Source organism: Mastomys coucha, unplaced genomic scaffold (genome assembly GCF_008632895.1).
Source record: "Mastomys coucha isolate ucsf_1 unplaced genomic scaffold, UCSF_Mcou_1 pScaffold17, whole genome shotgun sequence".
In the NCBI taxonomy this organism is placed as follows: Eukaryota; Metazoa; Chordata; class Mammalia; order Rodentia; family Muridae; genus Mastomys; species Mastomys coucha.
In genome coordinates, this window is record NW_022196899.1 from 9,474,716 (window position 1) to 9,485,634 (window position 10,919).

The 10,919-nt window shown below is 35.6% G+C and overlaps 1 protein-coding gene across 1 annotated transcript in view; it reads left to right on the top strand.

Moving 5' to 3' along the window:
- LOC116094732 (solute carrier family 7 member 13-like) overlaps positions 1-10,108 on the top strand; it is a 17,389-nt gene extending 7,281 nt beyond the window's left edge. Inside the window, exons 2-4 of the mRNA XM_031376246.1 lie at positions 4,155-4,286; positions 4,942-5,303; positions 9,851-10,108. Coding sequence (XP_031232106.1) covers positions 4,155-4,286; positions 4,942-5,303; positions 9,851-10,108 — 752 coding nt within the window. The remainder of the gene's footprint in view (positions 1-4,154; positions 4,287-4,941; positions 5,304-9,850) is intronic.
- Positions 10,109-10,919: the final 811 nt, after the last annotated feature.

A 10,919-nucleotide genomic window follows, 5' to 3' on the forward strand; every position in this document is an offset into this window, starting at 1 on the left:
CTCCTGTGTCTAGTATACTGGTAAAATTCTTTCCCTCTATAGACAACTGTAACGTGGGCCTGGTCTTATGGTCAACTACCAGATGAGCAAAGTCTGTCCCAGATGAGCCAAGCCTGTTGGTGCCCCTTGGCAGTCCTGTAGAGGGGAAACAATCATGTAAGCTGGGGAGGACTATTAACTGAGCAATCCTATCTCCTGGGGAGATGGAGAAGACTCCCTGTGGGCAAGAACAAAGAACCTGTAGTTCCCCAGTGTAATCTGCAAGTCTTTCAAGTTGCACAACGGCAAAATTGGCACCAGGCTCACACCTGCCGACTGACTCAGCAAGCTCCCCGATAGGGGTGCACTCCACTGGAGCACAGACACGGCCACCACCAGCATCTTCATACACTGGAAAGGCACGCAAGAATTTACTCTTGTCTCCTCCAGACAAATGGAATCCAAACAGAGTCCATCAGTGCACAGCGGGAGGTGCACCCGGAAGAGCAGGCTGGACAGCATAAAGTGTTCCTCGGCTCTGATCTCTCGCTCCCTTTCACTTTCGATTCTGGAGAGGCGGCAAATGCTCATCTGGATGATACCTCTCTTCCTCATAGCGAGCCGCTTCTCCCTCCAAGTCCTCCTCCTCGGAGGGGCTCAATTCCTCAGAGCTATCAAGCTCGAGGGCCTCCAATTTCTTAACTGGGTAGAGGGGCTTCGGTCTCGAAGCTCCATCCCTTTCTCTAGTTTTCTCTCCCAGGGTGTTCTTTCCCTTATCTCTAGCTTCGCAGGTCGAGCGGAAGGGTCTGTGTCCTTAGGTATACCCTTTTTTCCCTTTTTTCTCTCCCTTTTATCCTGGCTAGCCCCCACTCTCCCATTATGCTCTGTTTCTGACATGCTATCTTGTAACTCCTCAAGTGCCCTCTGTCCCGATGCTACAGAGGTGCAGCATTTCTCATCCTCCAGGCAAGAATGTATCAAATGCCAAATGGACATCGTAACAAGCGCCACTAACACAATTACCGCAGCTTCGGCCGTGCTCTCTAACCTTGAGGAAGGGTCGGAGGAATTAAAATCAAACAGCATGACTCTCAGAGCTTACCTTGTCCTGCAGTTCTGAATCCTCTCTGTGAGCATCCTGGGTTTTCGGCACCAGTCATTGCCGTTGCCAGCACAGTCATCCCAGCAAGAAGACACGCAGACACTAGGATCCTTCTGCAGCAAGCGTTTATTGCCTCATCCAGAGGAAAAAAGGACTGAGCCAATAATCGTGCCCGCCCACAGCGTAGCATGTCCGCCCATGATTGGCTGTTTGCTCATCACCCCACGTGATGCCCCAGGATGGGCCGTGACTTGGCGTCTTTTCATTCTATGCACATGCGCAAACAGTTCTCAAACGCACATGCACAAACAGTTGTTTACCAGGAGTCAACAGCAGAAGTAGGCGCCATCTTGTCATGGCGAATGCCTCTCCAGCTCTACCGCTCTCCACATATAAGAGAAAGCACAAGAATCAGAGGCTAACTTGTTCACATATTCTTATGTCCCATAAAAGTAAAAATTGAAATCTATAATATATATGCAGAGAATCTGATGCAGACCTTTAAAGACACTGTGCTTGCTACTTCAGTCTCTTTGGATTTGTATGAGATTTACTCAGTTGATTGAAAAGTTCTTGTTCTGATGTCCTGTGTTCTTATATTCTTTCTGCCACATCTTCATTGTATTCCCTGAACTCTGAGAGAAAGAATTTGATGAAGTCAATTCATTTAGAGCTGTGTTTCCCAAGGTTTCTCTATGCATGTATAATATATGCGTGGAGGGTCCTATATTTGTTCCCATCTGATGCAAGATAAAGCTTCTCTGATGATAGATGAATACGGCACCAATCTACAGGTCTTGAAAAATATCATTAAAAACCATTTTATTGTTACTTTTTTATGTTTTTATAAAATTAGTTTTTGTCCTATTCTAGGTTCCTGGTCTATCTAGTCTCTGGTTTTCAGTTACCCTAACAGTGTTGGGGGTAAATTTGATTTAATGGAGTAGGTTTTAAATCAAATTGGTTGTTGGTTGGTTATTCACACAAGTTTTGTGCCCCCGTTCATTTGGCAATTTCTGCAGACAGGACAGATTGTAGACCAATTTTTTTGTATCTGAGTCTGAGTTTACATTTCCCTTTTCATCACCTGAAAAGTACCTTCTCAAATCAAAATCATTAAATGTGGGTGTTTTATATAGGCACTAGCTGAGCCTCTACATGTACAATGAGTTTTGTGGGTATTTTCTTCAGCCTTTGCTGTCCATTTGTGTAGAGCAACCTGTTGAGTTTTCAGCAATCTGGGTTGTTTGGTGCTTTCCGTAGGAACCTTCAGCTAACATAAACTGGATGCAACTAGTACTGGAAGATTCATTTGGTGAGAAGAGATGGTCAGTTGAGGCTATATCTCCCTCATAATTTGGAGATTTTTATTAGAATAGCCTTCATATATTTTTGCATTTCCAATGCACTATGCTTACATAACCTTCAAATGTTCCTCAATTCTAGATATCTCTTTCCACAATTCCTCTGTCAACCATACCTATTTCTTTCCCTGTCTGATCCTTCTGATTGCATCCAGCTCTCTAGTCCCAATCAACCTAAAAAAATCAATTCTATTTCCCCCATCTCAGGTAAATATATATGTCACCCAGTCCCTTCCTTTACATATAACCTTTATGGGTCAAAAGATTATAGCTTGCTTATCATTTATGAAATGGTTAATATCCACATGTAATAAAATACAAGCCATATTTATCATTCTGGACCTGAGCCACCTTACAAAATTATTGTTATTCATTCTTCTGTTGAAGGAAATATCAGATGTTTCCAATTCAGGACTAATATGGATAGAGAAAAAAATGAACATGATTAAACAAGTGTCCTTGTGATAGGATGTAGTGTCCTAACATGCCTAAAAGATGCATTACTGAACAGAACATCAATAACACATGCCCTAAGGTCAACAACTAATAAATGAGACCTCATAAAACTAAAAGGCTTCTGTAAGGTGAAGGGGACCATCATGTAGAGAAATTGGTAACTACACAATGGGAAAATATTTTTTCTAACTTTATATCCAATTAAAAGATAATATCCTAAATATATGAAGAACTGACAAAAATATGGTATTAAAAAAACAAGTAATCCAATTAAAGAGTGTAGTGCAGATATAAGCACATAATTCTCAACAGGAAAAATTCATTTGGGTGAGAAAACCTTTAAAAAGTGTTCAACATCCTTAGTACTTATGGAAATGTAAATCAAAATTACTTTGAGTTTCAATCTTATACTTGTCTGAATGGCTATGATTCAAGTGCTGGTGATAATGTGCCATAAGGGAACACATCTATTGCTGGTGGGAGAACAATCTTGCACAGTCAGAGCTTAGAGAGAACTAGAATGGGTGAGCTGAGGTATTATGAGTAGCACTTGTTGATGATACTCTGTAGTGTGACAACCATGAACAGTGCAATGTCCTTGTGTTATGCCTTCACATGCATGGCTGTAGTGAAGATGCATTATCCAAGACACTTGAGCACTATGATAAAGACCTCAAGTTTGTTATGTGTTTGATTTTGAATTAATATTTGGCATTGCACATCCAAAAATTTTTTATTGCTGCTAAATTCTCATGACCCCCACTTTCAGCTAAATGGCCTCACACAGGATCATAGCCCACACTTCGAGAACCTGAGCTTTTGGAACACTGCCAGAATGGCATAGGATATCAGAGACCACACTATATAATGTCATTTACAAATTTATTATATGAATCTTATAGAGTTAGATTCTTAGATTATTGATTGTGAATGAACAAAACTGTATCCTTCACATTGTCTCATCGGACATTTTATATACCTGAAACAGAGTGCATATGTCTAGATTCTTGTGTTGAGGAAGCATTGAAGATAACCAAGCACTATTTTACATGCTTTAGACTCAGTGAATACCTGAGTATATGTGTTAGATAAGGGTACTCTGTCTCAGTAAAAGGAAGACAATAGACAATCCCTAGTGACAAAAACAATTACTTTATGAAAGACCTAATTGCACTATCTCTGTGAGATGGGACTTTAGAAACTGCACATGCTTAATGTATCCTTTTTCTAACGTGTTTATTTCTTTTTCTTAGGAGAAATAAAAAGGCCAACTGAAACAATTCCAAAAACATTAATTTGTGGTCTATCCATTGTGACTGTGTTATACTTACTGACTAATATATCATACTTGGCAGTTTTGACATCCCTGGAAATCATCTCTTCAGGTATAATGAGGGTTATTGATTTTAAGTAGTATGTTAATCAAAAGATGAGGCACACACAGTTTTTCTCTTGGATAGTTTCATTCTCATATAGATGGTTATAAAATGACATAGATGCATAAGGAAGGTTTAGAAGGGAACACTTACTCAAAGAAGACATTGGATTAGAGTATTTACAAGTATATCTGCAACACAGGGACTTTAAAGGGGATTATCTGGGGAAGGCATGGCATTGCACAATTTACAACTCATTCTACAGTATAGTAGCTGAGTTTTAGACCATTCATACTGGGATATCTCTATCATGCAGTGCCAGAGCTCCACAAATAGGATGTCCTTTTTTTTCTGAATTGTCACTGACAAACAGGTGGGTTTTGATAATATATGAGATAGGCAGCATAACAACCAGGAGAGCAAGAATTCATTTTCCTGCCACTGAGTTGTCTGGAAGTTCACAAATATCCACTTTTAATTTGCTTTACTGGACAAAAACAATCACAATATATAACACATTCAAGCAGTAAGAGACCCCTCCTAGAAAGAACTTGCCAAGTCATATTACAAATGTATGGCTGCAGAAAAAAATAAAGAATGCTCTTCTATTTCTGTCAAGCAAAAAATAATTTTGACATTCTGAATTTTCATTTAACTTTTGTAGATTCTGTTGGTGTTACATGGATGAGCAGAGTCTTTCCTTCCATGCAGTGGATAATTTCTTTGTTGATCTCAGCTTTCCTACTTGGCACTGCTTCTTGTGGAATAGTTTCTGCATCAAGATTATTCTACTCTGCAAGTCAAGAGGGACAGTTTCCTTCTATCTACTCAATGCTTAATGACCATCACTCTCCAGTTGTAGCTGTCATCCAGATTATTATTTTATCTTCTATTCCATTAATATTTTCAAGTATGATTTATTTAGTGAAATATGTTAGTCTAGGAGCATGGTGTGTAAACTTGCTACATATGATTGGATTGCTTAAGTTAAGGTACCAGAACCCTGATCAACCAAGACATTATAAGGTAAGTCAGCATGTAAATACTAATATTGAATTCTGTCTTGTTCAAGCTCTGTGATATTCTTCTAACCATTTGCAAACCCCATATGAGAAGCAACTGCCCTATGTCTTCTTTTCCAGCTTTTGTGATATGACATATGTAAGGATTCCTTCTTATTGTATGAAATGTGAAAACTGATGCACTTCAGGGAAGATAGATGTCATCATTGTCTTCTTGCAACCAAATGACAATACTAAGGCGGAAACAATAGCTTCCATGCTCAAATGAACTCACTCACATTGCCATGGACTGGGTTTTCTGCGGGAATCCCTTGTTCTGTGGGATGAGTATAGTTCTGGTCAGTTGGGCAAAAGTTTCAGTGGATGAAAAACAGAGTCAACACAAGGAAATTGTGAATCTGAGTATATTTGCACAAGGTAATATTCAGGCTTATACAGTATACAGAAAAAAATAGCAGATGACAAAAGTAGCGTAGGCAGATGATGATCACATCAAGGTGAAAGTCTTACTTTATTTATATCAGAGTAAAAACGAAGCATATATACATCATTCAAAGTCAATATAGAAATTTCATTTTGTTGAGCACAATCTAGTGAATGTGATTCTGTCATATAAACTTTAATATCAAAATCAAATTAGATGCCATTTTTAAAATATTCATTTAATTATTTTTTGAGTTAACCATAGGAGTCTTCAGACACACCAAAAGAAAGCATTGGATCCCATTACAGATGGTTGGGAGCCACCATGTAGTCCCTGGGAATTGAATTCAGGACATCTGTAAGAGCAGCCAGTGTTCATAAATGCCCCAAGATGCCATTTTAACATAAAAAAATCTGAAGAAACAAATTAACTAAGTCACTATATAGGTACATGCACAATGCATCTCAAATTCCTGTTTATTAATTTTCTGTATTTTTCTGAGCATTGGTCATAGTATACGATAAACAGTATTTCAATATGGTGAATTCCTATATTGGAAAAACGAGCTTTTGGACAGTATGAAGTCACCAGAAAACTGAGAACTAAGTAAACAAAACTGTTAAATAACACAATGACCACACCTACATTAAGAATCTATTTGTTATCAGACATTATAAACGTATATACTGAAAATAATCATAGTGAAGTAAACAAAGTCTCCTGTGTAACAACATAATGTATAAAACTGAGAGATAGTCCATAAAAACACAAAAGCTAAACATGTCCATGTAATATTAGAATTCATTTAGGCACATTTGTTTCAGCAAAAAGAAAGAACTAGACTTAGAAATATTGTGATGTGACAACAAATAGAACAAGAAATTAAGATGGTACCTCCATAAGAGACAGAGAAGACCACTTGCCATTGACACAAAAGAATTGAAGGTATTAGTCAGGTACTGTCAGAGCCTCCCAGGAGATACCTATATTTAGGCTGGCTTGTCCTTCCTTCAGTCTCTGCTCCATAGTTAATCTCTGCAACTCCTTTATTACAGATGGACATTACCATCAAGTTTTAAATCAAATTTTAAATCAAATGATTATGAAGGTGTTTAACTATCCAGAATATTGATGTATTGCTAAAACCACCCCTTAAAAAGATGCCAAAAATTATAAAATCATCACCAGGTCCCCCTTTGTAATAATACATTCCAGACCATGATCTTGTATTACAGTTAAGATTTTCCACTAAGATACTTGTTAGTGTTATATATGAATTGGTAAGTTGTAAAGTAGAAGTATACTATGTAGAGACAATGGAAAAAGAAAAAATATTAGTAATAATAGAGATCTACCCGAGGAAACCCACATTGTCTTTGTAATATATAATATAATACTGGATTTTTAAAATCCAAACACATCAAAATTATTTCAGGCTACTAATCCGAAACATTAAATACTATGAAAGCATAGGATGATATATTTCAAAACTTGAATGAAAATAACTTTTGAAAGTAAAAAAGAAGGTACTGAGGGTAAGCAGACACAGGGGAGAGAAGGAGATAATTATTTTTAAAAAAGGATGGGAATATACAACAATGCAAGTTTTGTTTGAAAGTAAATAAGAGCTAAGCAAGTGTGATATATCCACCGAAACTATCTTATAAAACTAATGGGGCAATAAGGACATTTCAAGACAAATCATCAAACTATCTGTGGGGAATTAACTTAAAGGAATACTATATGTAACAAAGGAAGAAAGACTATCTTTATCATGAAACCAACACGAAGGACATACTTCATGGGAAGAATAGATGCACAAAGAAGAAATACAAAGGAATCCATTATTACTAGCATGGTTAACAAGTAAACTCCTCATACAGAGGAGAGAGAAGAAAGCACAATAATCCAGAAAAGCAGAAAAATAAGACAAAATATTCAGTTTTAAGCCATACCTAATGTTAAATCAAATGCAAACAATTTCAAAACACCAAATACAGAAAAAGACTAGCTTAATAGATGAAAAATAATATCTAGCTGCTTATCATCATTAAAAAATATATCTCTTAGTATAATTGCCTTTAAATTGGTAAAGAGTGTAAGACATCTTACTTAACAAAGGGAAGTTGGAAACTAGCTCATGTGACTATTCAGATATTGACATAGGACTTCAAAATTCAATAAAATGATTAGTAAAGCACTACAAATTATTGAAATGAACAGTTCATCAAGAGTGTATATGAATAGCAAATATTCAATAAATGATTGTCATCCTCAATTTCATTTTAAAGTCACTAAACACTAATATGCATGAAATGTCAGATAGGTCCTGCTGTAATAATGCTGAGAGACTTCCACATAGCACTCTGGTCTTTACATAGTCCATCCAAACTAAAAGGAATTAAAGATATCTTCAGAATGTACCATTTAATATCTGCGAATTATGCTTTTCTCTCAAAAGTCTATAAATTTAGGTAACAATACAAACCTTCAAAATTTATTGTGTGTGTTTCTCTGTGTGTGTGAATATGTGTGTGTGTGTGTGTGTGTGTGTGTGTATTTATATTAAAAAGAAGTAGCCGGAGAAATTGTAGAAACACAGAATTTGGGGAAGGAGAGTTCAGCTAAAACTAAGGGCCATCTGAGCGAAAAGTAATTCAATGGATTCTTCCAAAAATGCATACATATATGAAGATGAAATCAATTAAACCAACAAATAGTTGGGGAGATAAAGGCCCAACTGGGCATCTCTTTTCACCAAATGAAGTTTAAGTACAAGAAATGGGTTACAACAAAAGAGTTGTTTGCAAAAAAGGCTCCATGGAAACCCCCAAACAACTTAGGCTATTTTCTGCTTCCTGCAGACTGACAATATGCCCCTACTGAAGCCAACACCTTCCCAACTCACTCAACAAAGAGAGAGATGTTGAGCTAGTGCCCACCTAGAGTCTTCACTCCTCAGTAGTATTCTTGGTATTGTAGAGAACTCTTTAATGCACTGCTGATTTCTACCAACATTTAAGGGTTGAGAGCAATACTTCTCAAACAATTCCATAAAATCTAAAGAATAGAAATGCTAAAAATAATTCTACAAAGCCACCATTACCTTAATACTACAATAATAATCCATAATAATAAGAAAAATACAATAAAAAGTAGAAAAATTATTAAACAATTTTGTTAGTGAATATACACACAACAATTTGTAATAGAATATTTCTAATCTAAATTTGAGAGTATATCAAGAGGATAAGACACATGGAACTTTGGTTTAATTACAGGAATAAAAGAATAATTGAACATATTTAAATCAGTGAAAGTACTATTATACATAATTAGACTTCAGGCTTGAAATCATATTTAATTTTTTCAATATGTTTTTATACATATGCATATAGAGGACATAACATAGAAACGAGATCAGAATAGATGATAATGCCTAAAATGGAGAATTATGAAGAGAACATAATCAAACATTTATTAGAAAGATAAGCAAGAACAATTTTCAAGAAAGGAATGTGTAAACATAAAGGGAAACCAAATGAGGTAGAATAAGAACACAATAGAATTATGTATGTATATGAAAATTCCAAGAGTAAATTTCACTATATCTACAAACATACCATTATACTTTGCTAATTAAAAATTAATAAAAGGAAAAAAAGTAATAGATAAAGGAAGAAAAGGAGGAAAAGAAGGAAGGAGGGAATGAGAAAGGGAAAATGTGGGCTATGTTTAAATATATAGTTAGTTTTCATAATTCAGTAAAAGACCATAATGATTAAAAGTTCTATGATGCTGTTATTTTATTTATGGCAATGGTGTCTACTAAGGAGCCATTTTTGCTAATGTTTGTAAATGAAGTACTGGCTTTAGTGAATGTTAACTCAATGTGATGGATAGAATAAAAATTCATGGACACTACAGGTAAATAATTAACTTGACATTGAATTTTTTAAAATAATACTTAACCTGCAATCAATTTATTTGTATAAGCTAATATCATGACTATCTAGTTTTGAAGATATGTATGCATTCACTTCATCGTGGTTCTTTAACATATATAAAGTCTCTTTTGTAACAAGAACTTAACATGTCAACAAAAAAATGTTCATTTTCGTTTTCAGGTGTGGCTGCCATTTATATTTGGATCTATAGCTTCATCACTTTTCCTCATTTTTGCACCAGTGATTCAGTCTCCTAATATAGAGCATGTATATCAATTTATGTTTCTTATCTGTGGACTTCTGTGTTATTGGCTTCAAGCTAAACTTAACAGACATGATGTTTGTTTTGACACAATTACTTGCTACTGCCAACTACTTTTCAATGTCTCTCCATCTGAAGATCAAGAAAAATTAATTCCTTCTCCAATTCCAGACTAAAGAAGTATATTTGAAAAGAAAGAAGCTAAACTATTTTAAAAATGAGCACAATTTTATTGCAACTTTGATTTCATATATATACACTCTTAAACAATGCTTGCTCACATTATCCCCACTCCCCAAAAAATATTGCAAATTTTCTACTCCACCTCTTAAACATCTTTATCCTATGAAAAATTAGTAGAAATAAGATTAAAGGTTAAAAACAAATTAAAAGGATATGGAAATTTTATTTCTCATTAAGAGAAATATAAGTGTTCACAATGTTTTAGCATGTTGGCAAATGTACTTTGCTACACAGAAAAAAACTTAGAACTTTCAGGTAGAGTTATCACACAAGTCATATTTAGCATAGTTTTATTAAAAGGAAAAGTTTGTGTAATGTGCTGCATATACAATGAAATAGTTGTACTTTATCCACAGAGCCAGTCAGTGGTTCATTTCTGACTACTCTCTGTCTACACTGATAGACTTCAAGAGTGATGACAGAGACCACACAACCTTCAATGCTGAAAATATGTTCTCACTGGTTTTCAGAGAAAGTTACCCAGCCCTATCTATACTACTAATTTGAAAGGGTTTATAAAATCCAGAATTCTGAATGACTGAAGATTTACTTAATGATTTAAGAAGTAGGGATTCATGGCCTATTGTAATGTGTGAGGTATTTGCTTAAGCAGTCATAGAGATTTGACAGCAAACAACTTTGAATGAGACCACATAGCATCTGGTAAATAGGATTCAAAAAAGTACACTGAGCTCCTGTCTATGCAATCAAATTTAGTGTATAAAGCAAACTATTATGTAACAT